This window comes from Egretta garzetta, unplaced genomic scaffold, assembly GCF_000687185.1.
Source record: "Egretta garzetta isolate BGI_Z169 unplaced genomic scaffold, ASM68718v1 scaffold179, whole genome shotgun sequence".
Taxonomy (NCBI): domain Eukaryota; kingdom Metazoa; phylum Chordata; class Aves; order Pelecaniformes; family Ardeidae; genus Egretta; species Egretta garzetta.
The window spans coordinates 498,505-517,484 of record NW_009270001.1 but is presented as its reverse complement, the minus strand read 5'-3'; the positions used below and the strand labels follow the sequence as shown (position 1 = coordinate 517,484).

At 46.7% G+C, this 18,980-nt stretch overlaps 1 protein-coding gene across 1 annotated transcript in view; it reads right to left on the bottom strand.

Annotated features, from left to right (window-relative positions):
- Nucleotides 1–3,306, bottom strand: part of MYO5B (myosin VB) — a 134,744-nt gene extending 131,438 nt beyond the window's left edge. Inside the window, exons 1-2 of the mRNA XM_035903088.1 lie at nucleotides 3,298–3,306; nucleotides 1,911–2,021 (exon numbers count right to left, since the gene is read on the bottom strand). Coding sequence (XP_035758981.1) covers nucleotides 1,911–2,021; nucleotides 3,298–3,306 — 120 coding nt within the window. The remainder of the gene's footprint in view (nucleotides 1–1,910; nucleotides 2,022–3,297) is intronic.
- Nucleotides 3,307–18,980: the final 15,674 nt, after the last annotated feature.

Below are 18,980 nucleotides of genomic sequence, written 5' to 3'. Positions count from 1 at the left end.
GGGCTTGTTCAGCCTGGAGAAGAGAAGGCTGCGGGGAGACCTGATTGCGGCCTTTCAGTACCTAAAGGGGGCCTATGGGAAAGATGGGGAAAATCTTTTTAGTAGGGACAGCTGTGACAGGACAAAGGGTAATGGTTTTAAACTAAAACAGAGTAGGTTTAGACCGGACATAAGGAAGAAATTCTTTACAATGAGGGTAGTGAAACACTGGCACAGGTTGCCCACAGAGGTAGTGGAGGCCCCATCCCTGGAAACATTCCAGGCCAGGTTGGCCAGGGCTGTGAGCAACCTGATGTGGTTCAAGGTGTCCCTGATCCCTGCAGGGGGGTTGGACTAGATGACCTCTAGGGGTCCCTTCCAACCTAAAACATTCCATGATTCTATGACTTGGAACAGGGACTGACAGACACAGGATGGTGAGTCCAAGAGGTCCAACCACAGAGCTACTGGGCAGGGAGCCCATCAAGAAGCAAGGGGTAGCAACTCATGGTTCTACAAGAACATGCCCGGTGCTTCCAAAGGACAGTGAGGTGGCATCTGTGCATCACTTCATACAGATTTATCACCACAGAGGGGAAAAAAGCATCTCCAAGCGGAGCATCATCCATCCTTTACCCTCCTCAGAAAGCTGCCCTATGCTGGAAGAGCAAATTGGGGAGGACAACAAGCACAACTGGGGCTAAGCTGGGAGGAGCCAACAGCACCATGGGGTGCAGGTTTCAACGTGAATGACTTTGTTTGCAAACCTGGCACATTCACGTACTGCAAACAGCCCGTGCTTGCTCTGCTCTGAAAGAAGAACTGTTTTGATGAACAGCCTAATCAAGCGTGTCTTATTCCTGTTCTCCATCTTCCCATTAAGTAATAGGGTGAAAATATTCCTCGCAGTATGGAAATGGTCAGCTGGCAGGGGACGTGAATTACTCAACCTCCTCAGAGCATTTTCAATTTGGAGCAAGTAGCCTCTATTAACTCTTTTAGCAACAAAGCAAATCACTCTCTAGACAGCTAAGGAAACCCCATCTGCTCAGTGAAGAAAGCTCATTTAGGTGGAATTCTTCACGAAAAATATATTTATTCTTCCTGCTACGCCAGGCACCACGTGTGGGAAGAATGCACCTCATGGCAGGCACGTAGCATGGCTGCTCCCTTCCCACAAACCACCCGAATTTTGCAGCTGATGCAAATGCCATGGTTAACTTCATCCACAATCCCCTGCTGTTACCCAGCATCCCACCCCATGAGCTTTTTGTGCAGGACAGAAAGCAGCTGCTCTTCCCCAGCCTCCAACCCTGCTTTGGGAATGATTTATCACTGGCCGCACACATGCCATGAGCCCGGGCTGTTTGTACATTTGAAAGCAGCACTTGCTAAAAAACATCTACATTTAAATGAGTTTCTCATTCTTGTCTTGTAGAGCTTTTTTTTTTTATATTTAAAAAAAATGAGAAAAAATGGGTTTACATAAGATTATACTTAAAGAGAAAAACTAAGGCATGGAGAAAGCTGTTGTACAGCAGACACTTCCGTGCTCTGTGTGATTTTTTCCATCGGTACCCAAGTTTGAGTAGATGCCACCAGCCATGCTGTTTCCAATTTGTTCAGCAGCAAAAACCATGAACTGATATTTCTAACATACTGCTGCTATAAAAAAACGCCTTATTCTGATATCACGGACTATTACAACTTTGCCAGAGGATGAAGAGAGATGAGAGGGGTCAAGGGCTTTTCTCGCAACCTACTTTAAGTCAAGTGTCTGGGGAGGGAGCGGGCAGGGAAAAGCTGGAAGCACTAAGGCAATAAAACACATTTAAAAATACTTCCTAAAAATATGAGATGGCTCAGGCTTCTTCACACATTAATTCCAAGTTTTAAATTACTGAGAAGAATAACAATGTTCAAAAGCTTACAGTTTCATCTTCAAGTTTCAGATGGAGGCTTTTATCTCCCTCTTTGTAGTCCTTGATAATTTCTGCCGATCTCCAAACTTCATCAGGGTCAGGAATCCAAACCCTAGTGTACTGGAGAGGGGAGAAAAAAAAAGAAAGAAAAAGCTTAAACACAAGGAAACCTCAGGAAATTAAATCATAAATAAATTAATTCACCATGGATACAATCCCACACTCATTGTGAAGTCAGTGTAGCTAAACCATTTATTTCAGTCCAAAAAATAAATATTCTAATTTTAAGGTTTGGGGTAAATTACAGACCAGAAGTCTGATTTTCAATCAGACTTTCAATCAGGCTTCTCCTGGATGAGGTGTACACTGGCTTGTTACCAATCTAACAAAGCGGGGTACAGACTGAAGGTAAATGTGAAATTTAATTTCCCTGGGAAAAAAAAAAAAAAAGCCTTCTAGAAACTTATGAAATAACCCAATTCCCCCCCAGCAGACCGTACACCAATGCATATTTCTTTTGCACTAAACAACACTAGGTTGCCCCCCACAGAGCAAGCCCTAACCCAAACCCACCACCATGTAGCTAAACAGGCAATAGGAGACACCAAAGCCAACTTCTTCAACTGGAGGCGAACCTGCAAACAGGCTTCAAGACTCCAGAAAAATGCTTAGATGCAATATTTAACCTTTTTAGCATCTCCAAAGTTCAGGCCACCCTTACACCTCCAAGAAAAAAAAAAATGCCAAAAGGTAGACCCATATAGCTCAGCCAAAGTGTCCATGAAGGAACAAAAATCCAATAGTGAGCAGCAAAGCTCACGTGTAACGAGATTATGGAGTTACTCAGAGCCACACCACCTCCTGCTAATGAGATTTAATTTGCTTATGATGCAGAGATAAATACTCTGCCCAGGCTGCATTAAAAGCATCCCCCCGTGTGGAGCAAGTAAGTGTTGCTGTGCTGAGACCTCCAGTATTTGCCATCAGGAGTTGGGACAAACGCATAGCAGACCCAGCAGTACCGCTGCCACCTCCGTGCACAGATTTCCCTCATCCTCTACATCCACCTTTCCTTTTGCCTGAGCAGGTACCGGTTTCCCTGCTCCCGGGGCTGCCAGGACAAGGTCCTGAGAACGAGGAACCCAAAACTGCTCCACCTCTGCATGGAGTCCCCAGGAGTCAGGCTTTTGTTGCTGTGTGTGGACCCATAAAGCCAGCCTGATGGTGGACTCAGCCAGCCAACACAGAGACAACAGGAACCCTTCAACAATCACTTATTTATTCACATTTTTAGGGCCCTCAACTCTTCCTATTGATTGAAATAAGATCTACATAAATTTAATTCTTACACAAAACACAAGGGGTTGGGGGAAATCCCAGCAAATCCAAGCGATACCAGCACCATAGTACCGAAGATGGTTTTAGCCCTCACCTTAAAACCAGACCCCCAGCACACATTGGCCAAATAATGCTCGGAGTGATCCAAGAGTTAAAGCAGCAGCAGCCATCTTACAGCCTGCTCTGCAGCTGAAGAGCAATAGATTTTTGTATGTATCATGTGTAATTATTTTTAGAGTTGCTCAATAGCTACAGCAGCGGGAACCCTTGGATGTTAATGGAGCTAAACAAATATAGTGCCAGAACAGCAGTTTCATCAAGGAGGGGAAAAAAAAAAATAAAATAAATAAATAGACTTTTCTCAGCACACCACCCCTAGCACCCCACAAGCCTTCAGCACCTTCCCTGCCACAAGAAAGGGACGCTGCCATGGGGAAGGGGACGATTCGGGACACCCAGCCCAGTCTCCCGTATCTCCTCCAGCAAGCAGCATTGCAAGAGATGTAACATCCCTGCAGCATGGCCAGGAGCCCCATCTTTGGTCAGGCCATGAAACAAGCAGTAGGTGCAGCTGGCGATGCATCACTCTGCTTTCCTCATCCCCTGCACCTCGCCCCAGTTTCTCCAGGCTCCAACACCACGGAAAGGGCTTTATGGACCATTGGTGCAGCTCTCAGCCCTCCTGCAAAACACCTTGCCTGCCTTTTCATCCCCACTGCCATGGTTTCATCCAGTGCCAGCTCTCTCCTAACAGGAGAGAGATCAAGCATGCTCTAGAAATGCCCAAAATAGCTGGGGATCAGAATGTACGCGGCTCAAGGCAGCCTCAAAAACAAGACATTGCTGGTGTCGGGCAAATTCTCCGCCTGTGCACGGGGCTGGGCTGAGCCATGGACCTGCCTGGACAGACAGATGCAAAGAAGGGCATGTTGACCCCAAAGCAACCCAAAGCCCATTGGTGGTGCTTGTGCATGCTTTAGTAGATGAATTTTGGGTCCACCTCCAGCAGCAGTAACAGGTCACGTCGGCCCCTCTTGGCAGTTCATCACCAACCACAGCCAGAAGCCATCCAATGCCCGGGTGAGATGTGGGAACCACTGGCAGAGGGTACCAGCTCTCAGCATCCATCACCCAAGGATGGACTTACAAGCCAGTAGTTAAAGACATCACGTTCCTGACCACAAAACTACAGAATTTTAATAAGAAACCTGATTCTCCAAGACTCTTGTGTATATGCAAGGGATGGCACAGTGCAGAAGGCAGTAAGACATAGGTGTTTGCAAGGTCTCAGAAGCCCTGGGGGTAACTCGTTCCCTGGCTGGGAGATCCCAAATGCGATCACTGCTCCAGCACAAGCATTCCCTGTACCGAGCGCTTCTCATCCCGGTAAATAGCTGCGGGCTGTTAGAATAGGATGTTATGAATGCATTTCCCCAAGCATCTATAATTCTGTCCTCTCATGCGTGCATGCACACACACACATCCAAAAAGGGGACCACCGTTTTTTCTGTTGTTCATTTTCACCGTCCTCCCCTCCTTGCTGTGCTCCAGCAGAGATGCAAGCGCTCAGCCCTCCAGGCAGGGCAGGCTGCTACACAAACCCGCATCCAACCCTTCTCTTTCACTCATAAATTCCAAGTATGTCAAACCGTACAGCGCCGAAATAAAAGCACTTTGTCATTCTTAGATCTTTATAAGGCAAGCTTTAATTAAAACCTGCCAAGGCTTGGAGGCAGCCCATGGTGGGGGCACGGACGAGCACCACACTCACACTGCCTGCCTGCCTGCCTTGCCTCCGACTTCTGCAACACGCTCACTCCAAAGCAGCTTCATACATTGTACGTTCACCAATCAAATTCATATAGATGAGAGCCACCGGGTCACCAAAATCATGCCCCCAGGCAGGTACCCACCAGGGCAGGAGGAGAGCATCTCTGTGAAGCTCTACTTCCATCATCTCACCTCTAGCGTAATTATTCCGCTTTATATGCTATGTCCTGGCTTCGCTAGCTTTAACAATCTCTTGATCTTCTGGAGGAGCTTGTTAGGAAGGGAAAGGGCAGGCGGGTCTATCTCAAAGTACTGGGACCGGAGGATAAGCCTGACTTCAGGCTCAGGAGACAAAACCCTGAGCAGATCACTTAACCTCCTGACACAGCACTGCCTCCATCTAGGAGAGTAGAAAGAAAGAAAGAAAGAAAAAAAAGCATTCCTTTAATCCTCAAGGACACCTTTGAACAAGCTGTTAGCATTAATTGGAAATAGTTCTGCATGCTCAGCCTCTCAAGAAAATAGAAGTTTTAAAAATCTGTTTTGTTTTGTTTTTTTTTTAAACCAGATTCCCAATAAACCGAAGTGATTCAGTACTCTCAGAGCCTGTTGCATTATTCCACCCAGATTAAGCAGAAGCTTAATGAATTCAATCCCCACCTCCCGATTTGATTTAGATTTTAGCAAGCTGCCACTATGAATGCAGATTAAAACCAACATTACATTAGAAGAGGCAGGTTTTGTTTTGCTGTTTGAAAGCTGAAGGCACTCCCAGCAAGCCATCCTCAAACTCCCAACAATGTGCTCAGTGGCTGCTCCAGCGCAGTGGGAAGGGATGCTGGTCTGCACGGAAGGAGTTACACCAACCGTGTAGACAGAGTGTAATCTTACATTAAATTAAGAAGAGAGTAACATTTTCCATTAAACCAAACTGGAGATAGCTAATTTTTAACCTTTTTTTTTTTTTTTTTTCTTAGTCTGGGCCATTTGGTGTACATCCATCTAGGCCATGAGCCGCCAGCTTCTGGCGCAACAGTCTTCGTGGCAAGCTAGAAAAGTCAGCGAATCCATCTTTATTATTATTGTTTTTTAATCCCCTGAGTTATTTCAGGAATGGCAATATTCACAGCTGACCCGGGGAAGTTTTCGTTGCTCCTGGGTCGAGGGCACTTTTCCAGGGGCATCCTTCCAACAAGACTGCAGCCAAAGGGGAGGGCACGGCCGAAAACCAACACCACTGGCGATACAATAGCATCGACGACCACCTAGCAATTAGGAATTCGGTAACGAAGATTAAGATATAGTATTTCACAACCAAGGTTCTCCCACACAGGTTAAGAAAAACTTATGAAAGGACTTTAATAGAAACCAAAGACAGTACTGTGCACCTTGGAAAAATCAAAGGTGAACATACAAATGTCAATGAAGAACAAGGTGGAGATTGGGACAAATATCTGTATATTTTTCTTCATCAAGCAAGCACACTTATACTTTTCCCCCTTTGCACTGGGCTTATTGCTAACCTCATTCTATATTGCTCAAAGAAATCATGCGGTCCAGTATTACTGGATGCTCCTGAAGAGGACAAAAAACATATGAAGTAAAACCAGCACAAGCTTCAGTCCTGGCTTCCCAAAAATATTTACATTTTTATATACAGCACATGAATGGTCAAGCAGCATACTCCGAAACAGTTCAATAACTACCCTTCAGCTCTCAGAAGCCATCTGTTACTAAAACCAAAGTTTTCCCAAACTTTCCTTTTCCCCAAGTAAAAAGAGCAAAATAGAAGCTCTGCGTTAAATTAAATGAGGTCATACCACCCAGCACAATTTGAGGTTTAGATGTCTTTTTTTTTTTTTTAAACCCACTATCAAACATAACTCCAGACATAATTTAAAGAGGCTCTTGCAGCAAAAGAACAGAGGATTCTCCTTGCAGCCACTGTGCCTGGATGCTAACATCATCCCCTTCCAGCTCTGCACTAAAGCAAATGAACGTCTTCGTTAATTTGCACTGGGCCTGCAGTCCTGGGCTGAACCGGGGTCACTGCCACGCATGGTTTTGCCCACCCACAGCAGGATCCCCTGTCCCCCGTGATTAACAGGTGGTTATTTAGGGAGTTATTTGGCTGTGCTAAATGTGCTTGCGTAAACCACCGCGCTTGTCCGTGCTGGGAAGAGCTGCTCGATGGGTGCTGTCAGCAGGAGGGCAATGGAAAGGCACCGGCTCCAGGGCTCTCCTGGGTGCCTTGCAGCCTTAAAAATCCCTCCTGCCCCACTTGGCAGCGACTCGGGAGAAAAATCTGCTTTGCCCGCAACGCAGCAAGGCGCAGGCAAAGTGCTTCGGCGGCAGGCCAAAAACCTCTCTGTTAAGGGACTTGCGGATCATTAACTTTTTTATTATTATTTACAATATTGAATATCAGGGCAGATGGCAAACCGTAATCCTTCCTTTCCCACCCTCTGAACAAGATTTTCATCCCAAGAATGATTTCTCCCTTGCCCAACAGACAAGCAAAGCCCATATTTAGGTCAGAGCTCCCCAAGCTGTGCCATCCCCCCCAGGGGCCTCGCTGACCCCTGCATCTCACCCCAGGCTGGCTTCTCCGGTTGCTGCTCCGTTTTTCTCCCGTACCACCGGCCAGCAAACCCTCACAAGCATCGGGAGAGGATGGCAGCGGGTTTCACCGCTCAGTATAGAGCAGGCAGGGATGCTCTGGTGCTGCACACCCCTTCACTGCCTAATTTCTGCAGCACCAGTACCCCATATTGGGACACCATGCAAGAACCCAGCATCTCCAGTAAGAGCCCAGCCTGGCAAGCATCTACCCAGAGCAAGGATGTCTAATAGGAAAAGACCCACTTCTTCCTCACCATAAAAACCCAAAAAGGCTGAAAGCAGAGGTTGTGACTGGCAAATCAACATTTCAACACACAGCAAGGGACACACATGACCCCAATATCACGCTCAAGGGGTAGGGAAAAAAAATAATATTGTGTTTTACTTGTTAAAAAACATAAACACACACCATTCTGAGCTACAGAATGCAAATGTTAACTTGCTGAGAGTGTTAAATGCAAAGGGAAAGACAGCGGGATGCCGCAGAAGCATCTCTGATTCCTCAACATGAGAATGAGCAATCTGTGTGTTTCCCAGGGCTGATAAAAACACACAAACCCAAACAGCCAAGCCAAGGCAGATGAGCACAATCTACACCGGGCCTCATATTCCCCATCCTCCTCACGCTATCAGCACGGAGATGGACCCAGGGAAGGCACGCAAATGCACACGCAGCCCATGCCCCCATAAAGGAAGGGCTCCTAAATTTTGGGGAGCACATCTGTTCATCCCAGGGTGATGAAGATGTTGCTGGATTTAAGCTAGCAAAGCACGTGCTGTGGTGATGCCTCCTAGGTACGGGGATATTTTCCTCCCCTCCGAAGAGCTGTCACACTGATGGATGGCTCCATGGCTCCCACCAGCACTAAATCTGCTCTATTTCTTTTTGCTGAATTTTATTCCCCTGCCCAAATTAATTCAGATGATGATTTGCATAAAGTGTCAGCTGCTCGGACAAGCAGCGTCTGTAGCATTTATCCACCGGCTCGTTAGCAGCATTTCTAATGAAGGGGGGTTTACAAGGCTTCAGTTCATCAACACACCGGCCTCATCTCACCGACAGCAGAGGTGGAACTGGCACTGAGCAGAGCAGGGCTGCAGGCAAGCCCCGCCACCAAGCGTACCCCCAGTATTTCCATCCTGAAGGCTTTGCTTTAGTTAAACATCATTTCCAGGATGGTTTCCAGGGCTAATCAATAGTCTCACATGTAACTAACAGCCAACTCGTGTTTTCCCATCCTTTTCCCTACCATTTATTCCTCGGCGTCTCAGCAACACTCATTATTGCAGGCTTAATTAAGACTGATGAGTTCAGTGCCAAGGTCTTGGGTGCACACGCAGCCCTGCTCTTACCACAGCAGTGGGCTGAAATGCAAAATCCCTCTTGCAATAAGTCATTAGATGCTGCAAAACCAGGTAGAGTCCCAGGGGCTTTGGGACAGTGCAAACAAACCATTCTGTCTTAACCTGGGGGGAAAAGCAAGTCCCTCCTGGGCTGGGGAGCAATCCCCTCATAGGCTGCAAGTCTGGGATTTGCTCCAGGCAGTGCAACAACTCTTGTGTTTTTACTTTGCTCCTCTACTCTTTAAGAAACAAGGAAGCCAGGGTTAACAAGACATCACCTGCAGGGGATGTGCATTTTCCCCCAAATCGCCGCTAAGGAATCATCTCATAGCAGCCCGAGGTGTTACAGGAGGAAGGCTGTGCCTGTTTAATCAGAGATGGCAGCGCTCAGGGTCTCGTGGCCCGTCTCCTTCTGCAGAAGTGCCTTTCCAGCCTCGCATAAGGCAAAGGGCTCCTGTGCTCCACCTTTGATTGCTCTAAAGCAGCACTAGCAAAAGCTGAGAGCTGGCGGCGGGACAGGCAGGCTGCTGCCTGCTGCGAGGATGCAGCCAGGAGCCTGATGAAGTCACGGGGTATGAGGCAGGGCTGCCCCTCTGGATGTCTACGCCTGGATTTAAAGCTCCACTGGAGGATCTGCTACAAATCCTGGCAAAGTCCCTCCAAAACTTAATATTCACCAGCATTAGAGAGATGCACCAGCCACTGGTCTGCTGGGTGGGAGACATTTCTCCAGGTCCTGTCCCATCAAGCACCAGGAGCAGAGATCACCATTCCAATAAGCTGCAGCAAGCACCAAATTCCTCTTCTATCAGGCCTGGCTCAGCTTGACAGGATGCTCGCCATTTGCTCTCCAAGACACTTACCATCATCATCCAGTCTCTGCCACTCTGCCAGAAAGAGGGATGCTCTGCAAACCCCCTAAATCACTGCAGAGTCCCCAGGGAAGCACAGAAAGTCTGGCACTAAAGCCAACCGAGCTAATCCTGTGCTTGACTTGCAGCTGGAAGAGCTGCAGGCATCAGTGGTTTGGAGCAAGGGGCTCAACACCCCCTTCCCAGGCATCTCCCCTGGGTCCAGCGCCCATGGGATGCTCACAGCCCCACTCCAGCACCACCCACCCAACCCAGCTCCTCCAGTGCTTGTTACCTCTTCTTTTGCCACATTGCATAGGATCAAGAAAAAAATCCTTGACCTGGTGTCTAAGAGGAATCAGGATGAGGCCCATGGTCCTAACTCAGCCACGCAGCCAGGTTTTTTTATTCCAATAAGCATTACTGGGGTTTTACAGACTTGTTTTTTTGCTTTTTTTAATGAAAAACCCTATGCAGGGGTAAAGTGTCTCTGTAGGATAACTTTTACCAAACAGCCTGTCATATTGTAAAAGTTAAATTCTTCCAGGCTACTTTCTGCAAATCCCTGTTGATTGGCATTAATTACCGTTCTCTCACCTAATTCTCAATTAATCAAAACCTTGAGCAATGTTGTGGTGTAATCTTGTCTTCACAGTCCTATTTTCCATCCAAACGCCACCTAAGTACCTTAATGAACATAGGCTGGATCCAAAAAATGGTCAATATACACCATATACATTTGATTATTAATAAAGCAGTTAAAAAATGGCCTTTAGGTTTTAAATAAGTAGTTAAAAATGGCATTTCACCCCAGGTTTTCACAGTCCTCTATCTATAAAGTAGCCTTGTGATGCTTTAGGGAAACTCATAAGCATGTTCCTTCCCCAGTGCAGTGACAACTCACCATTAAATGATTTTATATTAAAATGATCCTGGGAGGAGCCAGGCTCAGTAGCACAAGGCAGGGCAGCCCCAGCCACAGGACAAAGCCAAGGGACACCAGGAATTTGAGCTGGAAAAGTTAAAAAACAGCAGCCGCTTCCAGGCTGTAACTGCAGTAACGCATGTAGCACTCACAGTGTCACAAGCATCTTCCAAAATTCGTGGTACACACCACCTCACCCCTTGCCTGCCCCACGAGGGCTCAGCCATCCTCCCCACCAGGCACTGCCATGCCCAAACTGTACCACCAAAATCTACCTTTAATTGCAGAGTGATCTCTCCACCAGACTGGATTTTCAATCTTATTAATAAGTAATTAGATTAATCAACCTGTATAGTTATCCCTCACTCCTCCAGAACTCATGCGTTAAAAATCCTCTTGGAGCATCACTCCATGCATGCTTAATTCAAAGGGGTTTTGACCTGCAGTTGTATTTATGGGACATTTCTTCAGCCCTTTCTAAGCAGGAGGGTGTGCTGGAAAGGCCCCTGGGCCACCCTGCATCCTTTTCATTGCTGAGCAAGTGAAGGAAAACAAATCAATTACTGAGGATTTAAGTAAGCAATGTTTTACTGCTTATAATTAAAAATTCCAGCAATAAGGTTTGTTAGCAAGGAGACATTTGATGCCTGGTGAATGGCACCAGTGGTCAAGAGCAAAGCTGGAAAAAATAACTTTAATTAAAATATTTGAAGCTGTGAACAAATATTCATAGACCCCTATTTGCTTAGGAATGGGGGCAGAGAAAAGGTGTCCTGGAGGGAAGGACTGCTCTTGCATTTCCACTTCATTGCAGTAATTTCCAGGTCTTTGGGAACACGACTTCTGCTTGGCTCTGCTTCTCCCAGGACTGTCCATGTGCCAGAACTCAGATGTACAATTGTATGAGTATAATACTATAATATAATGTCTAATATTCCATATTACTGCATATATTTTGTCTCTTCTGCCCAGTGAGACAAAAAAAAAAAATAAGCAAGATCTTGCAATAGCTAAACTGAAATTGGTTCAAAACACATCTCTGAGGAAACTCAAACAAAAGATGGTTTCCTTTTCAATATATAAAATGGAAGGTACAGGATGGCTAGACAGTCAGCTACATTTTCTTCCTTACTTCCTTAAAACATCAACTGTCCAGCTAAAATACAGAGATTTTGGCTTTCCAGATCTCCCAGCACTGATATCCCGCAGCCTCTTATTTATACCACACAACAGCTCCCTGGAAAACCATCCCCTAAATCCCATATACAATTTTCTCTAATAAATGTAGGGGAAATGAAAGCTTAAACAAGAAAAGATGGAAGAAAAGACCATCTCCATCAACCCCTGAATTTTGAATCGCAGGAGGAGATTTGGGAGGCAATGCCATTAGCAAAAGAATGTTGTGTTCTGCAGAAAGCACTCAATGAAGAAGATCAAAATGTAGAAGACTGCCCAAGTGGAGGAAGGGTTGCAAGAAGGGCAATAGCACCCACTTAAAAAAAAAAAAATATATATACATAAAAAATAACCACACCACCAAATGCATCTTTTCTAGCCTTCACCTTCTGGTTTGAATTTCTCCCCTGACTTGGCAGCATCCCCCGCGTGTTAAGCAAATCCAAGGTTATCTCTTCCCCTTGGAAGGGCGGATGCCCCAGCAGCACACAAACACACACACACTCCCACGCAGATCAAACACGGCTCTCATGAACCATCAAAGTGTCCAAGCAGCATAACACCCCAAACAGAAGGGGAAAATTAAAAATGAATTTTAAAAAAAGCTATCACAGCCACCAGGTGCTACCTCTTCCTTCCCCATCCCCACAACTAAGCCACTCTCTGTTGCATGTCTTGTGGATTGACCCACAGGACAACATCCATATCCCAACAGGAGATGTATTTACTCATTTAAACATCCCTCCCCGTGTTATAGGAGCGTTTCTTTATTCCTCCCAGGTGCTTACACACCACCTCTGGACACAGGCAGCACTGAGCAGGCAGCGGGTACAGCGTTTCAATGCAGACAAGGGTCAGCTCCAGCACTTCCCATCATCACCAGTGGCATCACATCATCCCAGGGACATCCCAGCTATAGGATTTCCATCCCACTACACACACCCCAGGTCAGGTCCAAGGTGTTTTGCTGCAAGACCGGGAAATGCAGTTCCCACACAAGGGATGTATTTCCCTTCAGGAAGGACACGCATTTATGGTCACACTTTGGCCATTGCCACTTGCCTTGAAGCCACTGGGTCCCACCAGCACAACTTAAGGACTACAACCTGTTTCAAGCAAAACTAGTTAAACCTACTCTTACAGAATCACAGAATGGCAAGGGTTGGAAGGGACCTCGGGAGATCATCTAGTCCAACCCCCCTGCTAAAGCAGGTTCTCCTAGAGCATTCTACACAGGACTTCATCCAGGCGGGCTTTGAATATCTCCAGAGAAGGAGACTCCACAACCCCCCTGGGCAGCCTGTTCCAGTGCTCTGTCACCCTTAGAGTAAAGAAGTTTACCACCCAAAGTGGGTAAAAAAAAAAAAAAGGACTATTAATTAGAAAAGCAGCAAAACAAATGAAAATACACCCTGAAGTTATAGTGGTTTAAGAGTGCATGAATACAACTCCTGAGAGATGGAGAGTGGCTCACTCAAGTTAGGGCAAAACCGTAACTCAAATCCATCTCTACCAAACATTGCATTGCAACTTTTCTCTCTTTAGGAAATGACTTCATGCTTCGCTAGGTAGATGAATAAAACAAGGAAAAAGAAAATAAACTGAAGAAACATTACGTTGTCCCAGTTTATTTTGCTGTGAAAGCGAAGCTTTTGCAAACTGCACTGCCAGTTCCCAGCTCATAACCTACAAGCCCACAAGGTTCTGCCCTTTCTGACAAAATACTCAGTCCCAAGACCTGAGTTTCTGCAAACCCCATGGGCAGGTGGCTGCATGGGGACGCCTGCACTTGTGCAGCTACCTTCAGAATCACAGAATGGCAAGGGTTGGAAGGGACCTCAGGAGATCATCTAGTCCAACCCCCCTGCTAAAGCAGGTTCACCTAGAGCATGTTACACAGGACTTCATCCAGACGGGCTTTGAATATCTCCAGAGAAGGAGACTCCACAACCACCATGGGCAAACTGGGACATGCGAAGCCACAGATAACCCACAGAATCGCTCATGTTGTGGGTTTGTCCCACGAGGCCTCCAGAGGCATCGAAGGAGAATTAGCAGTTGTGCAAACAGCAGTGATTTAGGACCCTGCTCAGGAGGGGATGGGATCTACAAAAAGCAGAGATGCTGAAGCAACGCCCGTCACTTCATAGCTGCTCACTCTTCCAGCTGCCTGCCCTTTCATCTCCCCCTTGCACTAGAAGGTCTTTTCTCCATCCCACACTATGGAGAAATTGCAGTCTGCTGCAAACTTTCAAAAAAAGTGTTTTTAGGTGCTTTCCTAAGGAAAAAAAAAAATTGTAATCCCTGTTTGGATCACCTCATCTGGCCATTGTTTAACACCACCCAACCTGTGAAGCACGTATCAAAGCATCGGTCCTGGGAAATGCCAAACTGCACAGTGTGCTGGGGCTGCCCACACATGGTGGGAAGTCAGGCAGTCATGGGGGGCAAGGCATGCTCCTCCTCACCACCACAGCCCTGAAACCCCCTCTCCAGCCTTCTCAAGCCTCATGTGCAGATCAGCAGAGGCTTCTCTGCCTAATAGCTGGCATGCAATGAGTCCAAATTTGTATTTTAGGAACCATTTCCAAAGTCTTTAGCATCCCCGCCTTGACAATAGCTGCTTAATAGGACTCATTTCAAGTTCCACACCAATTAGTCTTTGAAATTCCATTGCCTTTCACAGCATGGTGCATCCACACCAGCTCCCTCCCAGCAGCTAATGGAAAAACAGGCTGCTGCAAGCCAAGCGGCTGTCAGCTCAACAGGTTGCAAGAAAAGAGATCACGCTCATCCATCTCCTCCTCAACAGCAACATTACATTTACGGAAGTCACTCAATGTTATGCTCTTCACAGGCATTCTTGTTAAGCCATTGCTGATGAGGTGCTCGCCAACAAGTGCAGGCCACCTTCAAAACTTGGACAGAAATGAAAGATCTGCTGGATGAAGGCCCCTCATCCCATAAAAGGCCTCAGCAGAAATGGAGATAGAATCACAGAATCGTTTAGGTTGGAAAAGCCCTTTAAGCTCCCCCAGCCCAACTGTTCCCCTACCCCTGCCATCCCACCCCCAAACCCTGGCCCTCAGCACCTCGGCTGCCCGGCTGTTAAATCCCCCCAGGGATGGGGACTCGACCCCTTCCCTGGGCAGCCCCTTCCAGTGCCTGACAGCCCTTGTGGGGAAGGAATTTTTCCCAATGTCCAACCTAACCTTGCCCTGGCACAACTTGAGGCCAAGATGTTCAACAGTTGAGTCTGAAGCGGTCATACCAACCTAAATAAAACCTCAAGCAATGTTCAGTGCACGAAACACAATGCAGTAGGCTGCAACGTTTCTTTCCCCAGTCTATGAAATCTCTTGCTTATATTCTTACAGTAGGAGTTTTCTTCAACTGCCTAAAACTTGAGTTTTGAAGCACTGTTGTCCCACGTACCTGGTGCTAAATGCTGTACAAGCTCTGGAGCATTAAGCAAATGCCAGCACAGGAGATGACCTTTGCAGGGGACTTGGTGTTATTTGAAAGCCAAGGGCACAAGCACACGATGGCACCAGACAAGGGACCACAGCCCCTTGGCATCAGCAGCATGGCCAGCACTGGGAAGGTGCTCAGGAGAGATCCCATCAAGGCATGATATATTTTTGGTCCCCATAAATAAATGACATAAAGGTTCTTTTTGGACAGACCAGCAGACGGTGCTCTTCCACGTATGCCAAACATAAACGACGACTCCGTTTCTGGATAATTACAGTCAGTAATTTAAGGAGATGATACTGCTGTTATCCCCAAGCCAAACACGACCCACAGAGCTGAATTCCCAGAGCTTAAGAAATGCAGAGTGAAAACTCCCAGAGCAACCTTAACCCTGCTTCACGCCATGACAGCAAAGGTTTGAGGTATTTTAACCTTCAACTTGGACAATTAAAGGTACTTTCTAATTTATTGTCCCAAATCAAGCCAGTTTTTCAGACATACAACCACAGGCACCTCTTGCCTGTAGAAGCATCCTGTGCTGTGATCCCATCACCTGACCTACTGAGAAGCAAAGTTCTGTTTGCTAACGAACAAGTATCAAACACGACCATGGGATTAAACTGAAATTCATGATCTGAACTTCAGTTATTCTCCATACATGTCAAAACTGCCCAGAGGAACTGAAAAGGGTTCCTCCACCCTGGCTGGGTGTGGCTGGGGAGACAAGGGTCACTTCTTTTCTACCGTTTGCATCACACGGAAGTCATGCTTTGCTAGGTGTCATCAGAAATAACCCAAGTATTACTGCGTTTTGAGCACAATTACAAGCCTTTACTCAAGCAACAGGTATTTAATGTGGAATTTCAGCTACTCTCAGGGCTGTCCTTAAATATAAATTCTGATAAAAAGGTTATTTTTATTTTATATATAGACACACTTACATTTATAAAATGAAGCCACAAGAGTAGGAATCAGAATTTGGAGTGAATTTTTCATCAGCTTACCACGTCAGAAGAGCCGTAATACAAGCTTTCAGCTTTTCAGACCACCTCAGGAGGGTAGGCAGAGCTCGGGGACAATCACAGGGGATGGTGGCCTCACTGAGGCAGCACCAGGAACCCAAAGCACGTGGGAAAACTGCAGAGTTATCCAAAGCTCAGCTGAACAGATAAAAGGGGTTTCCATCACATCCCAAGCTTCTCCACTTGGGCCAACTCCCTCTTTACTAAAACCACAAAGGTATCACCAATACCTGTTTCCCCAGAAATTTCAGAATATCAGATGCAAGTCGCAAGTCACCATAATTACTGGAATATAGTTCATGATAATAACGCATAGCAAACTTGGGTATGGGATGTTTAAGGAATAAAATATCCTCAAACCAATGCCTTGATAAATACAATAGTCACCAAGATTCGATTTTGATCAAAAAAAAGGTCATACCCATGCCTCTCTTCCTCAATATCCTGGGAGATGAGCAGTGCACATGAGTGTTTTCCAAATTTAAGACCATGCCCACCCTCTTCACCCCCTCCACCCACAGCCAAGCAGACTGCCAAACACCAACCAGTCTTTGCCACCCTTTCAGTTTTCCTCCTTCCCCGCAGCACCTCTCACCCCGCCGCTCCCCAGCAAGCCAGCTCTCACTGCAAGGACAGCGGCGCACCCTTATCGGAGCATTATTAAAGCTACTGCCAAAGCACAGCCTCCCTATTCCCAGCTACGGTGGAGATAAGACCCACTTGCAGTAAACAAATGGCACATTCAGAAGTACTTTAGTCAGAGCAAAGAGGAGCAGGTCGTATCAGAGCATCAGCGAGATGGATTCAACAGCAGAAATGCAAATATTTGCCTCTCCCCTGTCCTCCCTGTATTGTATTTGCAAAACGGGGTCACTTCCAGATGCAAAGCTAAAGGATGTCCCCAGCATTAACTGGGAAGCTGCATACCAAGCAACCTTGCAGAGCAAAACCAGCAGAGCCCAGTGACCAGGGGACCTGTCAGTCACGTCCTCTTGCATTTCCTTGATGCTTTCAATCATTCTGCTATGGAGATGGTGGAGAAATCCCCGTATTTCCATGCTCCCTCTGTTATTGGCATTTCCAGCCATGAGAATGTGGATCTGAGCTCCAAGCCAACACATTTCAGAGAAGCCACCTCAGTGGAAACACAACGCTGCCCGAGTCTTTGCAAGGTCTGCAAAGATAGCACTGATTGCTGCAGCAATGCATAAGCAGGGAACAACGTGGCTGTCACCAGTGGGCACGGCACGGCCACAAACTGAGCTCATTTCAATTGCCAGCCCTGACTCCCCAGTGAAAACCCCAAGGGACTGGTTTTCACAACGGCTCTTTTCACAGGAAAGCAGCTTAACCTGTTTAAAGGGTATTTCAGCCCGCTCTCAGAGGAGATTTTTCCCTCCACCAAAGCACTGTCAAAAGGCTGGGCTTTGTTTGAAAAGAAACAACCAAACCTCAGCATTCCCCACTGCCTGTTTCCAGCCAGAAACACCAGCTGGGAAAGCTCATGAGCTGGGATTTCCCTGCTTCTCTGACACTTCTGAACCCCCTTTGGGATTTGCATGCACAGGAGAAAGCCCACGTCTTCTTTTCTACAGACACTGGGGAGAACAAGTTGCAAATCTCTCCCCATCACGAAATAAAAGGACAGGGGCTGCTCCAGTAGCTAGACAGACTACCGCAGTTAAATTTTATTACCACTCCTAATGTGGGCTTTATGGCTACAGTAAATTAATCCCAGCATCATATGCTCATCTGCAGAAAGCAAATGCAAGCAACATCCCCAGCAACTGTTTAAATCCCCCAAAGTGGGAAGTTTTGTGAGCACGTGGAAGCGATGTGCAACAGAAGTAGAGAGGTCAGCAACCCCAGTAACCCCATACCGGGGAGCTCAGGGCTCTAATTTGGGAGGCTCACAGCATCCTCATGGATGGGAGAAGCCCTCAGCGAGGCTCTTGCCTGGTGGGAAGGATACTTCTCTGGCACGCAGCTGCAGGACATCACCACCAGCATCAGCAACATCTAGTAAACGAAGGGACACATCGAGATTCCACATAGCACTCCACCCCCACAAATATTCAAGGCTGGCTTAGGGGCTAAAGGCCACTACTGTATTTTCACACCTGACTTGTCTGCCTACATCCAGTGCAATCAAGAAAACATTTACAGGATGAAGGAGGACCTGTCCACCCCCTCACTGCAGGTTTATTGCCAGAGCACAAGATCTACACGTGCTTCTCCAGTGGCTTCAGCTTTTCTTAAGCTCTGCCTGGAAATAAAGGGTGAAAAAAGACAAGTCTCCATTTTTAACTGGCCTGCTTCCACAAAACAACTTAAACATCCTTAATACAACCCAACTCAACCATCTAACGTGAATCCCTCAGATGGACGCTATGACTCCCAAGAGACTCCTCCAAGCCTGAATCACAGGCGTTGGCCGACTGTGTTGACGCAGCAGCCAACTTAAAGCAGATACAAATTATGTGCAAAACCTAAGAGACATGGGTCGGAGCTGTTTATGGGGTTAAAGCAGCTAAGGCAGATGCAGCCAGGGCCTCTT